The sequence below is a fragment of the Salminus brasiliensis genome, chromosome 20, assembly GCF_030463535.1.
Source record: "Salminus brasiliensis chromosome 20, fSalBra1.hap2, whole genome shotgun sequence".
In the NCBI taxonomy this organism is placed as follows: domain Eukaryota; kingdom Metazoa; phylum Chordata; class Actinopteri; order Characiformes; family Bryconidae; genus Salminus; species Salminus brasiliensis.
This window is the reverse complement of record NC_132897.1, coordinates 10,543,800-10,568,584: the sequence shown is the minus strand read 5'-3', so window position 1 is coordinate 10,568,584 and position 24,785 is coordinate 10,543,800. Positions and strand designations below refer to the sequence as shown.

General features: G+C 39.8%; 1 protein-coding gene across 3 annotated transcripts in view; it reads right to left on the bottom strand.

Annotated features, from left to right (window-relative positions):
- Nucleotides 1–24,785, bottom strand: part of rasgrf2b (Ras protein-specific guanine nucleotide-releasing factor 2b) — a 76,907-nt gene that overhangs the window by 5,561 nt on the left and 46,561 nt on the right. The window contains exons 15-22 of one of the 3 annotated variants that reach the window (XM_072664382.1): nt 23,047–23,139; nt 19,829–20,250; nt 15,863–15,988; nt 13,900–13,989; nt 13,077–13,183; nt 3,916–4,028; nt 3,724–3,784; nt 165–268 (exon numbers count right to left, since the gene is read on the bottom strand). In XM_072664382.1, coding sequence (XP_072520483.1) covers nt 165–268; nt 3,724–3,784; nt 3,916–4,028; nt 13,077–13,183; nt 13,900–13,989; nt 15,863–15,988; nt 19,829–20,250; nt 23,047–23,139 — 1,116 coding nt within the window. The remainder of the gene's footprint in view (nt 1–164; nt 269–3,723; nt 3,785–3,915; nt 4,029–13,076; nt 13,184–13,899; nt 13,990–15,862; nt 15,989–19,828; nt 20,251–23,046; nt 23,140–24,785) is intronic. The other 2 variants (XM_072664384.1, XM_072664383.1) reach the window with 2 other exon arrangements.

The following is a 24,785-nucleotide window of genomic DNA, read 5'->3' as shown; positions in this document are numbered from 1 at the left end:
ATAGGCTATTTACTTTCACCACAACATCTTATAAAGATAAGAATCAAGCATTCTTATGCATTCTTAGAAATTGTCCAATTTAGAATATTTTAAATAATCACAAGTTTACACTATAAAATCTCCAAATCCAGTCTCTTTCAGGGATGAGCCTATTGGTCACTCACTCATAAGGAATGCTCCGGAAAATAATGTGGTCCAGGAGAGTGATCTGCTCAGCTATCTCCATCGCTGACAGTGATTCAAAGCATTCTGCCTTTGGGCACTCAGCCTATAAAACACAATACTCATAAGATCATAAGTCAATTTAGGCCAACAATAATCATCTGCAGGATTCTAGTAATAAAATATCTGATTGTGATCTTAATCCACCTATAAAAGCTCACGTTTATGATGATGATGATGACAATGATAATATAATTACCAACAGGGCTAGCTTCTAATACTCCTTAATGACTTATGACTTAATGACTAATGACAACTATATTCTGAACACAACACACTGCACACAATGACTGTCTCTACTCGACATGTAAAGGATCTGGATGTTTGCTTTCTGGAAGCCTTCTGATTCAGTATGTATGTGTATTGTATATCGTATATTATATCATTAGTATATTATTTGCTGACATGCAAAAATCTTGTTTCTCCAAAATTGCCACTTTACAGGAGAAGGAAAAGAACTTCTTAACTTTCAATGAAAGCCAATTTTAAAAGATTTTATTTCAAGTCCTTCTGGAGAATTTCTATTGCTCCATTCATTTTGGAATTTTAGCACAATATAAAAAAACACATCTGCCATATAAGATTTTATCAATAAATGAAAAACAGTATAAATGGAGATGCATGGTTTTTGCTTAACAGCAACAAAATATATCAAATATTAATTATCACTACTAGACTAAGCCACTTTGTATGACACTTTATTAACAATATTATTGTCAATAATGGTTTGCTTTAAACTGAATTATATACCAGTGATTATAAATGAATTTGTGAAAAATTAACATGGAAAACCAGAAAAAAAACAAAAACAAAAAAAAACACGACTGCAGATGTAAAATTAAATTAGAACAAATCAGCCGTTACAGTATCTGGGCTACATTTGTGTTCTGCACTGCAAATGTTCAATTAACAGGGATGGCAAGAATGCAAGCATGGCATGGGAGAGTCCAGACACCCCCCACATATATTCAAGTTGTGACAACACACACTATGTTTGTAATTAGTAGCCTGAATTTTCTAGTGCCAGGGCACACACTGAGGTGTAGATCAGAGCGTGTGAGTGCATATATTTACACCCCTGCCAAGTGTCTGTATGATGTGACATGAATGCAGGATGATAATCAATTCCCATAATACAAAATATATATTTTGGAAAAATGTTCTTGTATTTGTTTTTAAGGCCATTAATTGACCAGCACCTTCCAACATATCAGACCATTTAACTCAGTATGCTCCATAAAAATGTCAAAGATCATCAAAGACACCAAAGATGTGCTGAGGCCTAGCTTTTGGAACTAACTCCCACTAGACATATGGCAAGCATCCTCAGTAAGTAATTTGAAAAAGCAATGAAATATAGCACCATCATTCCAGAGAACACAGCTCCACTGCTCCACAGCTCATGGCTGGGGGGGATTTATACCCCTCTAGCCCATGCCTGGCATTAGACATGGTGTCAATAGGTCTATCTGATCCAAAGAGTCCAAGTCTATTGGCAGAACTTCTTTACAGTGATTAGACAAGCTGTGTTTGTGCACATCTGTGTCAGCATGCTGTGTCAGTAATGGGTGCAACTGAAAGTTGCTGAATGCATTCATTAGAAGAGGTGTCCACAAACATTTAGTGTATACTGTAAGAGAACCTGATGCTATGTTTGCTGACACATGGATAGTTGTTTTGTGATCTGCAAATGAAAGGCTTGTCACTGAAGCAAGCTTATCTGGAAAAGCTTTGAAATGTAATACTGAGTTAAGCACATTCCGAATGAGAGAGCAGTGGGAATAAGCGTCTTTGTGCTGCTGGCAAATGTCCCAAAGGGAGCGCTGCCTTTAGAGTCTGGCCAGAGACGGCTCGAGGAGGAGGGAAAAGAAGCAGAAGCAACAGTCTCACTGCCTGAAGTTGTAATTATGGGCCTGTTGCTCGGTGAGACTCACTGTTTGAATGTCTAATTCAGTCTGACACTGCTTCTTAGGCTCAGGCTCCACCATGGGGGAAGTGAACACTCGGTTATTTTCTCTCCTCTACATTTCCCTCCCAACTCGTGTGATTTTTAATCGATACTATATTGAAGAGGATTTGACTTTCATGACTTTCACAGAGTTATGACTTTCTCAAGTCTACCACAGAGGGGGTGTATTTAATCCTTTAAGGCTGAGGAAAAAACATCACATCTTTTCATTTTAAGGTCATGACCTTCTTCATATGCACTGATTCTGAGCCAAGTAGTACAGGCTCTTCAGTGGTTGGTCTGTAGTTGTCCCAGTGCAGTACATTTACCCAGTGAATAAACAATACATGTATATAGTTTCTAAACCTCATATCTCCAATATGATACATTTACAGGAGAGGAAAAAAACTTCTTAACATTCAGTGGAAGTCAAAGTAAAAAAGATTCAAAATGTGTCAAAAATGTGAAAACAGCAAAAATGGTTTTTGAATGACAGCAGCGCTGTGAGTAAATACCCATGTAAACCTCTAAGTCTCTTTACTGATAAAATTTAGAATTCTTATTAAATAAATCTGGTTGTGGAAAAACATTAAAAATCATGAACTGGACCCCTACTATGAAGTTGGACCCAAACATACACCATCTTGCCTATGTTGGAGTAACTGTCTCTACTGCCCAGGGAAAAAGGCTTTCTACTAGATTTGGAGCATTGCTGTGAGGCTTCGATTGCATTCAGTGGCAAGAGCGTTAGTGTGGTCAAGATGTTGGATTATCAGATCATTCCCAACTCCCCAACTCATCCCAAAAGTATTGGATGGAGCACCATAATTCCAGAGGACACAGTTCCACTGCTCCACAGCTCAATGGTGGGGGGGCTTTTCACCCCTCTAGCCCACACCTGGCATTAGGCATGGTACCAATACATTCATGTTTATCTGCTCCAGAGAGTCCTATTCTATTGGCAGTACTTCTCTACAGGGACTAGACAAGCTGTGTGTGCATTTGCACATCTGTGTCAGCAGTGGGTGCAATTTAAAGTAGCTGAATGAATTCATTAGAAAGAATGTCCACAAACATTCATCATAGCAGACTTACATATGATACATGAAAGCATGATGAAAGCAATGATAGGTTATTAGCCACAAAGGAAATGTATAATATTAGCAGAATTTATTAATGCATATGTGGCAGTTACATAATTATTTATCTATTCTTGGTAAACCTTTCTATAATGTCCATCTTACAGGTGTCCTAACACTTTTGTCCACACAGTGTACCAGATAATGATTAGGTTGCTATTAACAGGGGTCTGATATTATAAAAGGTATTAATATGACAAAAGCATTAATATGACAAATAATTCCAAGTGTCTGTTTGTCTGTCTGTAAATCCATCATATGAGAATTGCAACTGAATTCATAGGAATATAACAAACATTTCACAAAAAAAATCACTCACAAGGCCTTTTGTGCAACTACCAAAAGGTCAGCAGGTTAAGAACAAAACACATCTAGCCGTGTAACTGAATGTCAGAATGAAAGGACGCAGCTCACCATCTGCAGGATGTCCTCTATCCTTAGCTGAGCATCATCCTGGTCGTCTTGAGAAAGGGCACTGCCAAAGAGTGAGAGAGAATCGCAATATAGAGACACTGAAGCAAGACTTCTTCAAAAGGTGACCTCAAGGGAGTTCTATTCTTCACAGCTGCTGTAAAAAAGCATACTAGCAATATGAATGGGACCTACTTCAGTATGTTTGCGGTGGCTTTTCTCTCCTGAGGGAGGAGGTCTGGATCTCTCAGCACCTCCTCCAGAAGGCCCATTACACCCATCTTCAATTCTGTGTTCAGCTCAAAGTCCTGCACAAGCACAACAATGACCATTAAAGCACACATCCTGAACGTGTTTCCAACATACTAAACAGTACATTAGTGCCAAATGACTTTCCCAGTCATTTTAGGACCAATTACCCAATCCCTGTTTGTGTGAACTCCCTCGGTCACTAGCATTGGCCCCAACATTAGGAGGGTGAAGACTAGCACGTCTCCTCCAACACATGTGAAACCAGCCACCGCTGCTGATGCAGCACTGCCCCCAGCTCTGGTACAACAGATAACAGATGCCGGTGCCATCAACCCACCCCTGAACCCCAGAACAAGGCCAACTGTGCCCTCTTGGACTCCGGCTGCTGATGGCAAGCAGCATGATCCAAGATTCAAACCATCGATCCTTGGATCATAGCTGCACAACGCTTTAGTCCGATATACAGAATTCCGATTGTATGTAATTTCCAGGTGTCAGGGAGCCGCTAGTATGCAATTAAATCGTGCGAATTGTGGAAGAGGTGGGATGGGCTGTAATATATAAAAATTGTGTTTAGTCTTTAATTGCATTCATTCTCTTTTCTTTATGTGTAATGAAGCAAGATAACACATCACAATGATAATATAATCAATATTCATATAATAAAATATACCAGAAACATGTTTCTGCTGCCCTGCCTACCTGCCCGTTTACTAATGTGGCCAATCCAAACCATGCATGAATGTAACATTTACATTATCTTCACTAGAACACAGAAAAGCAGAGAATACACAACACAATTATGCATTTCACCAATAAAAGCAAGTGAATGGAATCAAGCAATTCAAGTTGAGTACAGAACATCCTTGACCAAAGAAAACTTCCACAACTGAGGTACCAAAAATGAATTTCTACTCCATATGCTAATACCATTTTAAACTGCTCAAAACAGCTACAGTGCACTTTTCATCAGGCTTATTTTGGGGAATTTTCTGTAAAGTCTGTCTAACCTCGTAACAGTTGCTAGGAAGGAATGCACTTGTGGGTGGAGAAAGGCTAAACCAATTGTTTTTCTTCTGCTAATACTGTGCCAAAACTAGAATAATAATCTGACATTCAAATCCTACGTTTTCAATTGCAGTAGTTGATACTTTATAGAAGCTGGTAATTTATAATTTTATACACACACACACACACACACACACACACACACACACACACACAAACACAAACACACACACACACCAACAAGACAGCCAACCATGCAATATTGATAAGCAAGCAATGACAGATGTCCACAGACACCTCCCAGCTTGCTCATTAACCACTCTGTATTTTGTCCCTTTGATAGATTAGCAGCAATCTCCTCCCATATGACTACCTAAAGTGGGAACGGCACAGCGAGGTCCGTATGAAAAGTCGGTCTGCGTTGCTATAATAAGTTGCATGTGGAGTCAGCAATGTTTAATGTAAATGAAGTAAATTTGCAGCTCTGCATAATGTACCCTGACACAGAAGAATGGAGTGCCCATCCTCTATCAGGCTTTATCAGACACTGCACTGCCTCAGCTTTCCGGCTCCCTGTGCGCTAATCAATGGCTAACTCAACCTCTCTACTGCGTCTGCCTACGAGCGCTGCAGGTGGGCGGCTAATCTCTGGTGTCATGGTTAAAGCAGTGCTGCGCTCTTCACCTGGATGCTCAGAGAACAACATGAGCAGAAAATAAAAAAGCCATTTAAACCCAAATGCATTTATATTTAATGTATAGTCCGATGTATGACTAAACCCATCACTCACTCAAAGATGATACTATTCTCTGATATAAAGCTGAGAATTACTGCTATTTTTTTTACACTATTTACATTACTCTGCAAAAGTCATAGACCACTGGACAGAAACACCTGTGGGTGTTTTAAGATCAAAAGAATGATCAAATTTTCAAGGTTATCGCACATATATAGCACAGCTGGGTCTGAATTCCCCCAAACTGCACCTATAAATCAATTCATATTTGGAGGCCAACTTTGCACGTGTCTTGTTTGCATATGCTTCCTATGAAAGATGAAAAAAAATCTTCAGGCTTTTATGCTCTGAAGCACACTAATGGCATACCAATTGCACAGAGACAGAATGTAAAAAAAACAGAGATGTAAAAATGTAACAGAATTCATTGGCGTGCCAATATGACTGGGCAAAAACGCAGGTAATTACAGGATGCCATTTCCGTGTTAAAAGCACCCCAGCTGAAAGCTCCGAAAACGGCCCCATTCATATGGCACATTTTAGACGCATGCCATTCAAAAAGGGACTACGAAGACACTTCTAGGGGGGCAGGGAGGCTTTGAGCTACAAGATTTGCTAAAAAGCAAAGTCAAGCTATTTAACATCTCCCATTTACAGCTGAGAAAAGAAGAACATTTTACTGAAAGCTGCAGAGGCAAGGCCTTTACTTTCAGATTGAAGGATGGTAAAAATATTATCTTAGCAGTGCTGGCTTTACTGATTGAACTGCAAATTCATGAAGCAGCCGGGTTAGCTTGCCTCCAACATAAAAATGATCCTTTGCTACCTCCTGTTTTCCAGAATCTCCCTCAATAAACTCTCTTAAAGTGATGCTGTGGACAAATTAACATCCTTCTTCCCTTTTTTGCTTTTTAACATTAGCATATTTAGCTTTGCATTGGACCTATGAGGCTAATAGCTAACAAGTATGTATGATGCCTGATTTACATTTACATTCTTGCCATTTGGCAGATGCTTATATCCAGAGTGGTTTATGGAAATGCTTGGTTGCAAACTAAAATATCCCTAGCTATTGTGAATAGGTTAGAATACCTACTAAGGTGTAACAATGTGTGTTTTCATGCCAAATTGCCACAGTGCACACAGTTGCACAGAGAATACACGGTACGCATTATTAGGGTTTATATGACGATTTCAGAAACGAATGCCTCCCCACTGTGACTAATATATAGGGCTGAGTGATATGGTGAAAATATTATATCACAATATTTAAAGACAACTCTGCTGTTTACACGGTCATGGGAAGCTCGTTCCACCACTTCAGTGCCACAACATAGAAAAGTTTACATGCTGGTCTTTCAAGCTTGTTGAAGCTGAGCCGTATTTAAAGCTCACAGGGCTCAAACTCATTTCTGTACTGTTCATTATCTGATTGGGGATGGGGTAAACTCTACTGTAAGACTTCTTATTCCTTAACTACAGTCTACGGACTATAATGCAAACAAGCCTCTTCTCATTTCTAAGGTATAGAAGCGTGTTGCTCTTAATGTGTTAATCTCCGACAATCTAAAAAAACACAAGAAGCAGGGAAAAAAGAAATGCTCTTGTAAATTCCTCCATCCCACTGCATCTCTTTCACTCTGTGTAGACGCAAGCACTAGAAAACAGCAGAGGTGCCGCGATGCTAATTAACAGAGCAGCAATCCCCCATGCTGCCCCCTGGCGCTCTGGGCAGGCCCACAGCAGCTAGTGGCCAAACCCTGCAGTGCCAGCATTGGGGTCATATAATTATCCTCATTTCAGCACACACTGCTGCAGCTGCCGGCACAGCCAGGACGCACACTACAGCAGGAACCAGAAAGAGCCTGCTGCCGTTTCATCGTGTTATTTTCCTTCTTTAATAGAGCAGACATTAGAGAGAAAAAAAACTGATTTAACACATTCACCAGTTTACCAGCTCACATTTTAATAACTTAACGTGCATCCTGTTTAAATGAATAGTTCAGCCAAACATCAAATTTCACAATTCACTCCTTAGTCCAAATGTACATGGCTAGACAAGACATCCGATATGTTGCTATCTGTAAAACGAATTTCCATGGATAACAGAAAGTCACACAGTGTCAGAGTCCATGTAGAGTCTGTGGAAAATTATTGAACAACTTAACACAGTTTGAAGGGAGTGTGTGACAATTAAGTCATGCAGTTTGCACACTGCTAATTGGCATATACACTACTTCCAGTATTTACGTATTGGAAAACTAAATTCATAAATTTAAGAAGATGAACCCAATTACATTTGGGCTAAAACTGTGCATATGTTACGGGACAGTCAGGGAGCAGACCCAAGTGCAGAGAGGAAAACCTGCAAGGACAGGCCTTAATGTGTGATAAAAGGATGTGATTAACGTGAGTGTGGGTGCTTTTGTGTACTGCACTCCACAATTGGTGGAGTTGCACCCATTAATACAATGAAATAAAAAAGGAGGGAAAACCAAACAAAGGAGACGCCAAAATGGCATAGCTCAGACAAAGGACAGTTAGTTATAAAACAACTAAAGGAAGTCAAATAAATGCACCTCTTTCTGGAGAGGGAGTTGGTGGATGCAGCTCTTAAAACAAGGAACTGAGGATCAATACTTGCCTCACTATAATCTTAGCCTAGTTTGGCTTACTGACTCTTTTCACTATTGAGCTGTGAACTCTTCAGCTCTTTTCTCGCACAACTCTTACTTTTCTCCCTTTTTGTCTTTAAAATCTTTTTTTTTAACCTTCTTTCTTTTCACTTTTCTTTTTTTTTCCCAAGACTTCTCTTCCTTTCACTTCTGTGTACCATACCGGTCACCCCTCTACAAAGGTGTGACAGAGGAGTGCTGTTTGTCACAGCCTTAAATGCTGTCACCACCGGGTGTGTCTGATTGGCGCTGATTACCCCTAGGACCTCTGGGGATTGGAGTTCCTTTGGGTGACAGTGCCTCGCTGCTGTCGCCCTCTGCTGGTAGGCAGCGGCAGAGCCTGACCCCTTACAGCATATTTATATTCAACAAGTATTCAACAACAATTCAGTCACAAGTAAGGAAAGAACAATCCACTGTACCATTGTTATTTTATGGAGAACACTGTGGGTCTTTAACCATCTCTTCTCTTCAACATCCGTTCCTTTAAAGACAAACTGGACTAGTTCAGACTAGAGCTACTTGGAACTACTTGCATTTGGAAGCCAAATGTGGAAAAGCGTGTGGGTGCTAGGCTGACAACTAACTCGGCGACAATATCTTCAGATAGCTTAACCCAACTGTGCTGAGAGGACACCAAGAAGACAGCAGCATTGTCTGGCAACACTATCTGGTGAGACTTACAATAATAATTACAAAAATAACTACAGTATTCAAGGCCCTTAACCCTCCCTACTCCCTGGGCGCCACTGCTCTGGGCTGGTGTGCTTACTGTCACTGTGTGTTTTTGCTCGTTAGTGTGTATTCACTGCGCAGATGGGTTAATAGCAGAGGTTAAATTCCATCTCCGTGTCCGACACTAATGGTGAACATGGTTGTCTTGTCTTTACTTGGTTGTCTTGTCTTGTTACAGTGCCTAAAAACAAGGTTAAGTTATGATATGCTTTGCCATGCTATGTTGTGCTAGTCTACATGGATTTGTAAGCCGTTTTCAGTAATGTAAACCAGACAATAAACGCAATGCTCATCATTTTTTTAATGAAACCAAAATTGTGCATTTTTTGTTCATTGTATACCATACTAATCGTATAAACAAGCATATGTGAGAATACTAAAAGGTGCTCTTCCTTGGTCGAGTTGAATAATGAGAGCTAGGTACATGGAAGTGAGATACCATGAACCTTGTCTCTGACTCTTGGGTATCCATGCTAGGCTACAAGTTAACCCTAGTTGATCAGCCTTGCGAAAGTGAGCAGGTGCTAGGCGAAAAGCTAACCCAGCTACAAGTTCTGTAGGTAGCTAACAGCACACAATGCTGATATGACATTAAAAGAGCAGTATATTATATATATATATATATATATATATATATATATATATATATATATGTATGTATATAACAATGAGCACTAAACAAACCAGCAGTTCATCTGTGTTGGAGAAACAAACCCATCTAATGGCAGCATTTGCTCAGATATGCTGTGTGTTCAAAGCAGTGCAGTGTCCCTCTCTTGTTTTCCAGCCGACCAATTTAAAACGTTTCATACCTCCCCCTCTCCTCCCTCTCACCCGCACCGCTCACCTATGCTGCCGGAAAGGTCAGTTTTAACAAGCGCTCTCCAGATGAATTTCCTGCAGCCGCCTTGGCATAATTCGACAAAAGGGTACAAGAGATCAATGCAATTAGTCCTCGGTGCGCCTCCAAAACAGACAAAGGGAAGCAAATTGCATGATGGCCACTTACGTCAACGCTAACACAAAAGCCACAACACAGGACTGTTTCAGATGGCTTGACCACAACGGGCACAAAGTGTGTGTGTGTGTGTGCGTGCATGTGTGGCACAGATCATGAAAAGAGATTGTAAGCCGATTTGGCTCAGTAAAGCTGTGAACATTAGTGCAGTAATATCCCGCAGATGGAGACATATGAGCCAAAGTGCCACACAGAGGAACGCTGCAGTCGGGAAGGGGGCATGTGAAAAGTTTATGAGGAAGCGACACTGTAATGAGGAAACAGATCAATAGAATGGACGCAGCAGGACCTAACATGCACACACACACACACACACACACACACACACACAGCGAAAAAACAAACAAACAGTATCCATAATAAGGATCTGGTGCAGAGGAAAAGGACTAATGCACCCAGTCAAAAGAATACAAAGGAATGTTTACATAGACACTTAACCCTTTCATATTTACAGTTATTATTGCTGTATGAAATTGTGCATAGTCATTGCATAATTATAATCATAATTAACTGCATTCTTACACACTCTTAAAAAGTGCTCCACTGATGTGTAATATGGGAAGTAACGTCGCTGTTGTCGCTACGCTGAGCTCGGCACACTTCTGACTGCAGTATGTAACTTTGGTAGCTTGCGAGAACTGCACAAAGTCACTTAACCTGAATCATATCTGTGTAAAATCCTGCAATATTACTCTACTTCCTCAGTCCACTTGCTTCTTTCACTTTCAGTGATGGTTCTGTATCTCTTAGCTCATTCAGAAGAGTACTTCCTTTGGCAGCTCAAACTGCAAATTACACTTTATGATTGTAGGGGAACCCAGAAGCAAGATACACCAGTTCTCCACAGAATTACACTACACATCCAAATATTTGTGGATGTGCCATCTAATAAATGCATTCAGCTACTTTATGTTGCACCCATTGTCCTTGTAAAGAAGTACTGCCAATAGAATAAGACTCTCTGGAGCAGATTAACATCCTCCTGTCCATCACTCCATCCTCATCTCTGTTAGTTTGGCTAAAAAAATGGCTAGATAATGAACTGTTTGAGTGATAGACTTAAAACAACGAATGGAGTAGACAAATATTTATCACTTTGGGTGCTTTGGGCGAACCTCCTCCAAAATATATATGTAATACTGCTCAGCTGCAGCTAAAGATAGCTAACACAGGCAGTGACTGATAAACTCATGGCAGTTTACAACAAAGAACTATCAGACAGCGAATATACTTGACTTTAATAACAGCAGTGAATCCTTACAAGACTAATTCTATCTGTTTAAAGGTTTATAATGTCAGTATTAAGGAGCTAAATGTCATTTTAGTGCAGCTCCACATATCAGGGTAAAATGCTAACACCAAATGCGCTCCCAGACATTGAAGTTTGATGCATGCTCTGGTCAAATGCCACCACTATATCAAGAAACGTTTGTTGAATAAGAAGACCAACATATTGACATATATAGCTATTTAATTAATTGCCTAATTGCATTTTAATAGTATATCAAAATGAAAGTAGCTACTCTCAGCTTAAGGAGATTAATATAAAACTGCAATATAAAACCTGCAGCGTTAACATCAGGGTCACAACAGAAAAAGGGTTAATGTCCGGGTCACACCAGAACCAATAGTCTATTTTCATTAAAAAAACAACTGTACTTAGTTATTTTTATGTTTTTTTGTGGCAATCCGCAGTAAATCTGAACTACATGCCTAGATAACCAGAGGGCACGGAACGACACTACACATCACATCACTGGGAAGCGGAGCGACTGCACACTGGCAAGGAATAATCCCGTCAGCGAGGGAGTCGAGGACAGGCCCAATAAAGACAGACAAGCCTAATCACCCCTCCACAGGGAGAGAATAGACTGCGGGCTTTCAGTGTCAAAGTCAATACGAGCGATCAGCGTTTATTGCTATTATTGAACATGCACTTATCGAGGGTTAAGTGCACCGAATGCTGATTCACTCTTGCTAAGTGCGAAGGTTTAGATACTTAAGGTGCTGTTTCCTACACTTTCATTACGTCTGGATTTAATAGCTGTGTATCACGAAATAAACCAGAGTTGACTGGCTGCTATTATAATTAAGATCTGGCACTGTTTGAACTGGATAATTGGTTTTGCTTGTGATAATGGCTTGGAAATTGTGAAAGGGATGTCATGCTTCCTCTAACTTGTAAAACAGGAGGCGTTGAGCCCAGAGGTTAAGTCTGGAAGCTGTCTATGTGTTCACAGCCAGGGTATTGACAAAGATACGATGGCACAGAGAAAAGAACTTGCCTAAGGGGCTCTGGAAAAAAGAAAGAGCTCAGTTCTGCCAGTTCTAACCTCCTGCTTAGCAGTCATCTGGAACAGGTCAGTAACTAGAGGGAATACACATATTCTCAAAGGTTAGAGTTCAATTTCCTTGTTGAAAAATGGGCTGGAGGGTGTAGGCCTGTGGTGGTCAGATGGCAGAGCTATTAAGCTTTTTTCCCAGTAGTAAAATCTCTGAGCAGTGACACCTAGACTGTGTAAGAAGTCTTGAGGAATCGAACATTTAAAACAGACAGTTTGGTAAACATACTAGTGTACTTGCTGTTCCCTTCAACCCAATGCACCAGGCGGATGATAATCCATTCACTATTAGTTTATGTTACTTGTTAGCTTAAGTAGCCTCGTAGCTCCATTGTAAAATAAACAAGCAGTCTTTAGACACCAAACATGTCTCGGCTGATGGATTACTTATGGAGCAATAAGAAAACTGCTTAAAGGGCCAATATCAAGGGAAGCATATTCTCCAGGACCAGGACTAGACTTTAAATCATACTGCTTTAAATCATATAGAGCACTAATGTGCCCACTGTATTGAGGTGCTGTCTCAGTGAGGCATGGCTAATAGCTATGCTGGGTGGACGAGGGAAGGAAAGGAATTACAGAGGGCAAACCTGGGAGTGTTTGGAGACCCAGTGGCGTAGGACATTCAGAACCCGATTAGTGGCTGCCCGCCGGATGATGAACTCTTTGTCACACGTCCTCTCTGAGTTGTTGAAAACTAGAAACGGAAGAGAAACAACTCTGAAGGGACATTCTTTTTACGTATCATATGTATATCATCTTAAGCCTTATAATTTGAATATGATATGGCCGATGCACTCAGACCCTACTGCCCTACTAACTACTGAGTACATTTAAAAGAAATCAAATAAGGAGTAACATGCCTGAAGCCCCTCCTCCTCCTAATCTAATGTCCTAAAAATCCCTCTCTGCCTTATTTATGTATTCACAACCAAGTGTTCACAACCCTCTACCACCCCGAGTTCTCCCCTTCTCTTACAGTTTCCTCCAATACTATCATATTCTGACGGCATGATTTAAACTTGCAAAAAATACAAAAAAGGCAGAACTGAAAACAAGCTTGCATGCTGTAATTCTGCAGTTCAAGTATCGAGATAACGGTGTTTTGGTATGCTATTTAAATGTATGGACGGTTATGTAATTTCACTTAAGCAGTAATTTATTATATGAACATGACAGTTTTTTCCAAAGTCTTTTGCCTCCAGATTTAAACCTTGCCAATTTAGGGTTGAACGGCGACGTAGAACTGATCTGTTCAGGCCGAATCGTCATTATCTGTGTGCAACTTCCATGGCTTAATGTACAGAAAAGCTTGTGTTGTAGCTACATTGCCTCGTGTCTATAAAAAGCTCAGAGTAGGACATGTTGTTCTGCTCTGTCTGTGCTGTAGCTCTGTTGTCTGCTGTTGAGTACCTGGAGGGCTGCTGTGGCCGGCTGCTGCCGTGGCGATGGCGAACGCTGAGGCCGGAGACACCGAACAGCGCGCGTTCTCTGTTGCCGGGACTAAAAGGGGGGAGAAAAGACAGAAAAAGCTCTAAAAACCAAAGCCAAGAGGAAGACAGGCTACATGTTTAAGGAACGGGTCAGTGGGGTAATATGTAAAATAAACAAATACAGGCTCTCCATGACTACGGCATAACTTGACTGGCAGTGTAACCGAGTGTATACATGAATGAATATGAAATGAAAGGCACTTTGGGAAAATTTCCACCCCCTACAGTAACCAAGGCTACCCCATGAGTTTGGAACCATTTGGGAATGGCTTTCCACGGAAATTCCGCTCAACAGGAGAGTCTCGCGTGAGACTTCATAGGGCTGGTGCAGCAAATGTGGGTCAAGGAGGAAAATAATGTACATGCTAATGCTGCATATATGACATTAACAAAACAGCAGTGTAACAACAAACAAGACGAAGGTGTGCTACAGAACCACAGAATAAACAATATGCATGGAACAGCGTCTGGCTCCAGGCTGTGCCAATTATGAGCATGTGTTGCTGGAAATAAGACAAATACTATGCAAGCTAGTTTCAACTCTTCTATACATAACCCCTTTAATGTCATCCAAACACATTATTTAACTGACTCGGTCCCAAGATAAATTGGGCGGACTGACAACCTAATACACAGGGGCCATTTATTAGTAGAACTGGGCTTCTTTGAGGACTGGCCTGACCACATTTGACTTGACCGCTTTTTGCATAGTGGTCATCCCTGAAAGCTGTACCAGGCCACAAGAACCATTGGGTAGTAGATGCTCAAGAACTGTGCCCACATCCCAAATCCCAAAGTCTCTTTACTGCTGGGGGATAACTAGGAGAACCAGTCTACTTCAAAGAAGTTCAGTGGAAAAAATGAATTCACATACTGTAATTTTCCCCTCACCCCAAGTTCATTTGATCAGCCAAGATATGCTGAGTGTCCAAACCTAACTTCTTAGTAAACTTACTGAAGCTACAAGGCTAATGTAATCAACAATAATAGAATATTATAGTAATACAAATCCTTTCTAAATCCTAGCTGCATTATTATAATTCATACTAGATCATACTTCATATAACACTTACCTCAAATCACTTTGAATTGTTATGTAACCTAACAATCTAATATTAATATGTAATAAATTAATAATATGTAAACCTGACAATTTACATTTTATGGCATTTAGCTGACAATGCACAATGTACAACACACAGCTAAAAACAGTCTTAGCTATCTTAGCAAAAATCCTTAAAAATGGAGATACATGAGTTTTGTGTGACAGTGAAGATATGTTAATGTTTCAAAATAAATCATATGGTAATCTTAGCAGTAATATACTATTAGAACATCAAACAGAAACTAGCATGATTATGACTTTTTTTGTCTAACTTTACTGATTGAGTTTTGAAACCAAATACCTTGCTTTAATACTCAAGGTTTGCCATCACACTTTAAACATTGCTAGCTGTTGTACATAAGCTTACATTTAGCATCGTATCTACACTGAAAAAAATAAACAAGCAGACGTTAGGCATTAAACAAGTTTTGGATGACTGATTGCATCTGGATTAGGAGGAAAACTCTTCCTTCAGCTGGAACCAACACAGCCAGAGGCAACATGGTTAGCAGTCCTCAAACTAGTCTCTTGCTAGTAACTGTATCCATGAAGTCTAATGGGAATGGAGCGACCTGCTATGTTTTACTTCATTAGGGTCAAATCTCAGCAGTCTAGCACTTCACCATATGGGTCACAAAAACACAGACTGTTCTGAGATTAACTAATTATCTGGCCAGGACTCCATTGCAAAAGTTTTTAATAAAAAGTTGGAAAGAGCATCGCAATTCTGATGACTTTTTCTCTCCGACATTCTAGCCCACAGCAAACACAGTGTTACCTCCCGGCCCTCTGTAGCGCAGGTGCCTTGGAGTGGAGGGCGATCGACAGGGAGAGAGATCTCCTGCTTCGCTGCCTTGCGGAGATTCAGGGATAAACTTGTCCAGAGAGACTGACTCCAGCACAGCTGAAGGAAGAAGGAAACACCATCAAACACAACAGGTTAGGGATGGGTGTTTACTTTTTTTCCTCCCAAATTTCTTCCTATTTTCGTCACTGCCAATTCCCTCCCATTAGTTAAGAATCCATCACACAATGCCATCAGCCCGGGGAGGGTGAAGGCTAGCACAGGTCCACCTTTAAGTGCCAGATATGCTGGCTATGGATGACTGTGGCATCACTGGGGATCAAACTTAAGGGTTGGCTACTTCAGTAGATATTAATAACAAAATGGTAAAATACATTTTTTACTGAAGTGCATCCAAAAATGCCAAAAATACTTCTATTTTTTAACTGAACCTTTTTCTGAAAGACATTATGGCATAGAGCACAGATCAGCGCAGACAATAATCTGTAAAATAAAAACTATATCTATCACTACTGCTACTGCTACAACTACTACTACTACTACTGCTACTCTTACTACTACAACTTCTACCACTACTACTGCTCATACTACCACCACTACTACTACTATAACTACTACAAATTCTATTACTACCACTACTATTATTACTAAAATCACTACTACCACCACCACCACTACTACTACTGCACATTCTATCCCTACTACTACTACTACCGCTACCACCACAATACTACATACTGTACTAATACTATACTAATACTATAACTACTATTACTGATACTAAAACTACAACCACTACTACTACTACAACCACTACTTCTACTGCACATTCTATCACTATTATCACTACTATAACTACTATTACTACTACTAAGACCACAACTACTACTACTACTACTACTACTACTACTACAACCACTACTTCTACTGCTACTACTATTACTACTATTAACACTACTACTATTATTATTAATACTACTACCACTACTATTAATACTACAACCACCACCACTACTACTGCTACTACTACTGCTACTACTACTGCTACTATCACTAAAGTGGATGCAAGCATGGTGATATCATGTGAGCTGAAGCTTAGTCTTTGTCATATAAAAAGAAAGATTATCCAAGAAAGATTGTTCTAACAAGAAAAGGACAAAATTGTGATTGTCACACAAACTCATGGGCATCCAAGTTAGTTAAGGTTAGCTTCTTTTCCAAAGCCATTTTGCTGACCATTTAAAATAGTTGCTTTACCCTGATGGATAAAAGCTAATACCTGAAATACAAAACTATTAAGAGTTTTTTCTTCTGATAGTTTCCAGGCTATCTTTGGTACCATAGTTTGAGATGGATGATTTGCTTGTCTTTTTGTAGACCTTATATTTACATCTTTGTTTGATCCAAGAGAAAATGGAGTGGATAAAAACAAACTGCCATCAGCCTCCTCTGTGTTTAAGTAACAAGGCTACATAAGCTTCTCACTATCAACTGCCAAGCAGCAGTTTTGGCACATTTAAGCATCAGTTTCATTAGCAGAACAGCCAAAACCTAAATAAAGATAGCTTCAAATAAACACATGTCTGAAAGCATGTCTGTTTTTTCACTGATGAAGGTAAAATGGGTTTATAAGTGCTTTTGCCTACATTTTGATACAACCAGCACCGGTCTCTAAAGTACAAAACCACTTCTCTCACTACCATCCCAATAGATAATAGAAAAAACTAATCAAATCTGAAATGAAATTACGTGATTATTGGATTATTACTCTGCAACTGAAGCACGTTGTGAACTTGTGAAATGAAAACGGTAGATCAACAAAACTCTCCTCGAATTCTCAGATGGTGTACAAAAGCCACGCATCAATGCTAATGGTGTACAAAAACATCATCTTGCCATTGTCGCTGATTTCACAGGCATAGGGAAACAACCACAACAACAACAAAGCGGGCCCATAACTGCAATTCGTGGAGGAACGAATGGAATTAGAGCAGCAGCTGGAACGGGCTAGTTCTGTGCACTCCACAAGGAACAAGAAGTCTAAACAGCACCATCTTTCCAGGCAAAACAATCCCACAGAGCAATTACTGGTCTGTTTAGCATGCAGCTGACTTCAGATCAGTACTCTGACAGAGCTGAGAACTAAGGAAGCAGATGAATCCATTTGCTGAACACAGAAGGAACTGTGCTGGGATATATCTTGCTGCATTTCTGACGTGTTACCAGTAGGCTCCAGAAGCCCATAATATGGAGAGGAATGCTTGTTTGGCCAAACACTTTAACAAGCTCTGTTTCACATTAGGAAAGCACACAAAATCTCGAACGTTTGCACATGACCTGCTCCCTGTGGTTTACAAGGAAATGCTAGAATACTTGTCAGATGTATATAAAAGAAAACAGTGTTTGTAGGATTTGGCTTGCAAAGGGAACACATTGGTTCTAAATGCTATTAAACCTGCCCGATTCAGGATCATATAGAAGAAACAATGCTTTGGGTGGGAGATAATAAAACAACAGAGTCAGCAACTTCAGTCTGGCATCCCTTGTGGCTGGAAAGTGCTTATTAGGTAAAAGTCACTAGTGGGGTTTAGTTCAAATTTTAGTGGACTTCTTTAAACAGACTACAGGGCTTCAGAGAGCTTCATCTCCACACCTTATTATTACTAGTCAAACATCTGGTCATGACATTTTTTTGTACTTACTCTAATTTCTAGACGTTTTTCTTTTTTTTCTAATAAGCTAAAGCTAGAGCTACTTTTTACTGACAAAAATGCTATTTAAAAATGTGAAAACAGGCATGAGAACTAAGCTGTAAGACATATAATATGTTAGGACTTATTTAAACTTATATAATAGGTAGAGCTCTCCTCCAGGCTTCACTAGTGGCAGTTTGAAACTTACCTGATCACTTATCTGATCAGTAAGTGTTTGTTTGCTTATTAAAACATATATTAATACATGATATTAGAATAAATATTAATAACTTTATACAGAAAGTTATGATTTTCATTTCATTGAGATATCTCCAAAGCTTTCCTAATGGGAGTCTAGTGTTATTTATATCATCCAACACCTGGTTTAGTAAATCAGTGTTGTTTAATGGCGGTAAATCAGGTATCAGGATGGAAATGAACAAATCCACACGCTGACTGGAGGCGTCCAGGAGAAACCTGGAATTAAGCTTTGTTCTTCAAACTAGCTCATGGGATATTAATTACTTTCTTTAAAATGAGAAATTCTTGCCAATTTGTACTGTATTAATGTTTAATGCTTACATCTGTTCTAATGTGATCTTGCAGAGATAAGCTATACTACACTTGGTCTCGCTATCAACATTCTAAAGCTAACCCTGTCTCTCAATGGAAAGTGACTTCCACAGGACCACTGACAACTTTACATTATTTAAGGGGTGGGCCATTCTCAGCACAGCAAGGACACTGACATAGTAGGGGCTGAAGGTGGACAATATGCTAATGTACTATCGTTATAATGATAACTGTTGTTATTATGGTAACCAGTAAGCTTTTTTTGAGAATATCATTGATATTGTCTGTTTTACAAAAACTGACCACTGACCAACTTTATATTTTATTACAAAGAGCATGATTAGGACTTATTAACTAGACTTAGTGCAGCAAAAATGATTGTTTTTCATAGCGGTCTTTAATTCCGGCATTTTCTCCATGTCAAAACATCATGATACTTATTGTGTACTGTAAAAATGGCTTTAAGTATTGTGATATAATATTTAAGTCAAATTAGCCACCCCTAGTATGTGTGTATCAGGCACAGTAGTATTACTTGGGTAGAGGATTACTAACAAACGGTGTATAGAAAAGATGAGATACAATTTCAAGTTTTGAATAATAGTGCAGTAAATCATCACCATCATCACCACCACCACTACTATCAGTTCAAAACAATTTAGAACGATCTTACCTCTCCTGATGCTGCGGCGCAGTTTACCACAGAGGGCGTCTATGCGGGGGGCGTCTGCGTTGTCGTCCTGCGCTCCAGGACTCTGCTCAGGCGAGGATGGGCTTTGGCCACGGCTTAGGTCCAACGGGGAGCGAGGGTTGGTGGAGGGCGGGGGGGACGTGGTGGGGTTGGCTGAGGTGGGGCTGCTGGCGGCTGAGTAGGAGGTGGGGTTAGACGACAGGTCCAGTGCACCAACTCTGGAGTTTAGTGGGGAGTTGAGGGAGAGCTTGCGGGTACGGACGGGGGAAGAGGTGCGAGATGGAATGGAGAGAGGTGGAGGGGAGGAGAACTTGCGACACAGTCGGGGGGATTTGTCATTTGGGTGGTCACCACTACTGCTGGTGCGGTTGTTCTGATTTGTGGCGAAGAAAAGCTCCAGGGACCTGAAAGGAGAGAGCAGCAGCAAGACACACAGAATGAGAGACTTCATAAGAAATTCATAATGTGTGTAAAAATCTGTATTTAGGCCATAAATGTTGGGTTTTATTAGTTCTTTGATACAATAAAGTCTTAGCTTGATTATAATCATTATGAGATGATTAATCAATATAGACTGAATGCTCCAAGGTGGGTAAATCTCACATCTCATGATTTCATTTACATCAGCCAACAGACTTCTATGCCGGCCAGCATCACAGCGGGAGTGACTTTGGGATAGAGAGCCATCTACCCTCCTAGAGAGAGCATGGCCAATTGTGCTCTCTTGGGCTCCAGCTGCTGATGACAAAGCAGGAGGAACTTCCTTACATATTAGTGACATACTGTACAAAAAATGTACTGTTTCAAAGAATTGTAATTTGACCAAAACAATAACAAACATTTCATTCAATATTTTTATAATCATCAACAACTAATCTACTATTCCTAGATTTGCTATTTTAGGGGGGAAACTGCATGGAAACACATCACAATGTTGGTAAATATCACATTTATCTTGATGAGAAATCTGCTGTTATCAAAACATGGAAATTATTCACACTGGCCTGCTACAATCATGTTGAGTTAAAATGCTCTTCTACTCAGCTGGGTTATTTTGATGCAGAAATTAACTTAAATAAATGACACATTACATTTGTATCCATCCAAACAGTGTGATCTTTCATACGTATACAAAATAAATATTATTTGAAAAGGAAGGAACACTGTAAATGTATAATTCATTACTAGATAAAAAGGGATTTTGAACTAAAAACTAACAACATTCCAACAAAAGTATGAAAGAATAAGATAACTCAGCTAATGAGCTACAGAAAAATTATAATTTAAAAAGAGCACACCCTAAATATGCACACTAAAATTCATAATTAAATTAAATGGGATGTTTGCCAATACTCTGTAGAGCTTGTCTAACCTGGCAACAGTTGCTATAAAAGAATGGAAAGTGTGACGGAAAGAGTAGAAGCATGGATAGATCAATTGGTTAATTGGTCTCATGTGTACTTCCTACCCTAATGCGAAGTTGTGTGGCCACTTGTCTTAATCACAGCATCAGTTCAGTCATGTATGGATTAGAACTGTCTCTTTAGATAGTTCCTGTCCATTTAGTCCCAGCCTTCCACAGACTAGGTGCGCATTTTCACATTTTCAGCATTTCACCTGCTGTTTCAGACTGAGAATTGTGATTGAAGTCAAAATGTCCCAGCATTCCATCATGCCCTACAGACCCTACAGTCATCCTGGATGTGGGGGTGTCAGTGCTTTGTTCTGCGTGGACAGGAAGCATAAAATTAGTGGAAGCGAGGACTAAAATGGACTGTGGTGTAATTTTTACCTGACAGCATTAGTGCTGTTATCAACGAAAGGGGAGGAGTAACCAAGGATTAGACAAGAAATAACATTTGTCTGGACAACTGGACAAAAATTATTTAGCCAATAATTGACTGGTTCACCTGCTATATGAAAACATCAGTGGTATCAGATTTGTGAGGTAAAAGCTAAAACCTTCCTTTTCCAGCAGAGTCTAAGTCTCTAAGTTAGAATGTGATTTTGTGGCCTCAGCATGACAGAACAGGTTACATATGTGGCAGAGTGAGGGTCTGACTGTGCAGCACAGCAGCATGCTTCCTGCCAGAGTTTTGGATAAGGAGGGGTTGGTGGGACTGCCTGTTCATGTCTGACTGGAGAACAGTGGCAACAAAAGACATGCAAAACAGAACAACATATGGATGATAGATGGGGAACATTGTGAGCAGGCACAATGAGTCATCTGTGCAGAAGAAAAAAGCAGGATCTAGCTAAATCAAGTTATAATGGATTTACTTATGAAGAATAACAGGGTTGAAAAATATAAAATTGCTGTTTTCTAGACACTGATTAAGCCTAGCAGGAGACTAACGACACATTCAGTGAATTCTCATTACAGATGGCAAGATAGCTGATATCAATCTTGGTCAATGCTTTTTATTTTCTTTTTTTGAAGCTGATATTAATGGAATCACTTTGCAGGTGAACATCTAAAAAGTAGGTTATCATGCTCAAACTGCTCAGTCACTCTACAGCCCCACAGGTACAAATATCCAGCTAACAACAGGTTGAATTTCTCACGGGATTGGATCGGTTTTTTCAACTGATATCCAATCCAGCACTGGCCTGTGGCTTAACTTCAATACTGGTAAATAGGAAATATCAATATGCCATTATTGTAGTATTAGTAGTATTGATGGTTAAGGGCGAGGCTTAACCTTTGTTCAGAAAATAGCTCTTTACATACACTATATGGACAAAAGTATTGGGACACCAGCTCATTTAATGTTTCTTCTGAAATCAAGGTTATTAAAAAGAGTTTATCCTGCTTTTGTTGGCGTAACTGTCCCTACTGTCCAGGAACGGCTTTCTACTAGATTTTGGAGCATTGCTGTGAGAAGAAATATTGAATGTATTGAATGGAGCATTGAGTGTCAGCAGTGGGTACACCTTAAAGTAGCTGAATGCATTCATTAGAAGGCATGTCCACAAACATTTGGACATATAGTGTATTAGAGGAATTCCTAAAGGATTCATTCAAGTTCGTTCTACAAAAATAACCAGAGGTATTTAGGTTTTGTAGGCCATAGGACAACAAACCACAGCATAAGCAGATTATAGTGATGTGCAAGCAGCAGGGGTGGGAAGAGAAAGAGGTAGAGAGACAGAAAGAGGCAGAAAGAGAGAGAGAGAGAGAAAGTGATTTTGTATGTTACTTTGATTGGTCCAGGGCTATCTTCCTGATCTTCAAACTGTAGTCTGGACAGATGGATGTGATGGACAAGCGGTCAAATGAGTGGTACTGAACCCTGTGTGATAAAGTACGGAGGGGGATGAGGGACACAAGACATCAAAGACCAAAAAAAACTCAAACACAAACTGACAATGACAGTAACATCAGACACTGGAATTCATGAAAATACACATAAGCTTTCCAGGGAAATGTCAGAAAGTAATGTGGCGATCCAGTTACAACAGCAACAAACTATTCTGACTGTTTAAAAAAAATACACATTATTAGTTTGTTCTTGACAAGAAGCGTTTCCACTGGTGGAAAAAGTCATAAACTAGAAAGTGCAGTGCACAGGGCGATAAACACCGGTGACATAGCTCAGGAGGAATTTGTGGATGCTGAGATCTTTGCAGAGCTTTTCTGAGCTGCTTTTTTCACTTCAACTATCCAAGGGTGCAACATTTCAACCTTGGAGAACACCTGCTCTTGGAAAAGAAAACATTTTCCCCAGTTGAAAAGGTCATTATGACTGAGGACAAAAAGTGCATACAGGGCAGGCACCCCACTTTCTGGTAGGTATATTATCACTGGAGGTCAAAAGAAACGGCTCACATACACGTGATACACTAATGTTTAACAAGTGTTTTGATTGGCTTATCCTGTCTAGAAATCCATAACAAATATAAAGACATTAAATGGTCACAACTTTTTTACAGGCTCTTAAAGGTGCCCTAGAATGAAAAACTGTATTTTCCTTAGCATAATTGAAACAGACCATGAACCATAAAAACACTGTTGTCTCTTCATGAAAAAGAAATTCCAAAATAACCTAAACAGAGCTGCAAAAAGAGCCAATTCCAAAACCCCAATCCTGTCATGTAGCAATCTTGACTCGTATTATTCATGCCTCCAAAATTGACATACACCCAGACCACTAGTGATAGCCTTTCTAGAGGTAAAACTGCAACAGGGGCAAACACCATGCCTGCTTCAGCAGAATATGTTTCTGATACTTGCAGTCAGTACCCAGAGGCAAATTTTCCCAGGATGCACATTACCCCTGTAATCTGCTATTTATCAGAAAACAGGTTGCTACACAAACCAGGCTATGCAGATCGGCACTTGGGGAAAATGCCACTCAGGGAAGACGCCCCACCATGGAAAGCTCCCTCCAGTGAAGCGAGTGCTAATAAAAATGCTGTGCTGTTCTATGCTATGTGGTTCCTGGAAAATCAAAAGGAAAATCAGTGTGTTTTATTCTCAGCCAAAATAACAGGATGGGAAAGCAACATTTAAGATTTTTTTTTAAGTCACATACTTATTATTAATACAATAAAGAACAACTAAAAATAATAAATAACTATTTTCCATGGCACCCTTAACCCTTAAGTAAATTAACTAGGTAAGTACACACTCCAAAATACTTGGTAATACATTTGGGCAAATTTTAAGACACACTTACTAAATTACACCAAAACACCAAAACTCCCCCTAAGGATGAAATAGAATGTGGGCAGAATTGTGCCCAACTTACATATCTGTACAATGAGTGTAAAGACTTAACACCAACCGATAATAATATACTCTCAAGAGCCTATTACTCAGCCTAGTACAGTGAGTATTATAACACAGCAGAACTAACAAAGACAGCTAACAACACTTTGAGCTTCACAGTGCAATTCTGTATGAGAATTCTCACAGCGACGTCCAAATTTCATCTTG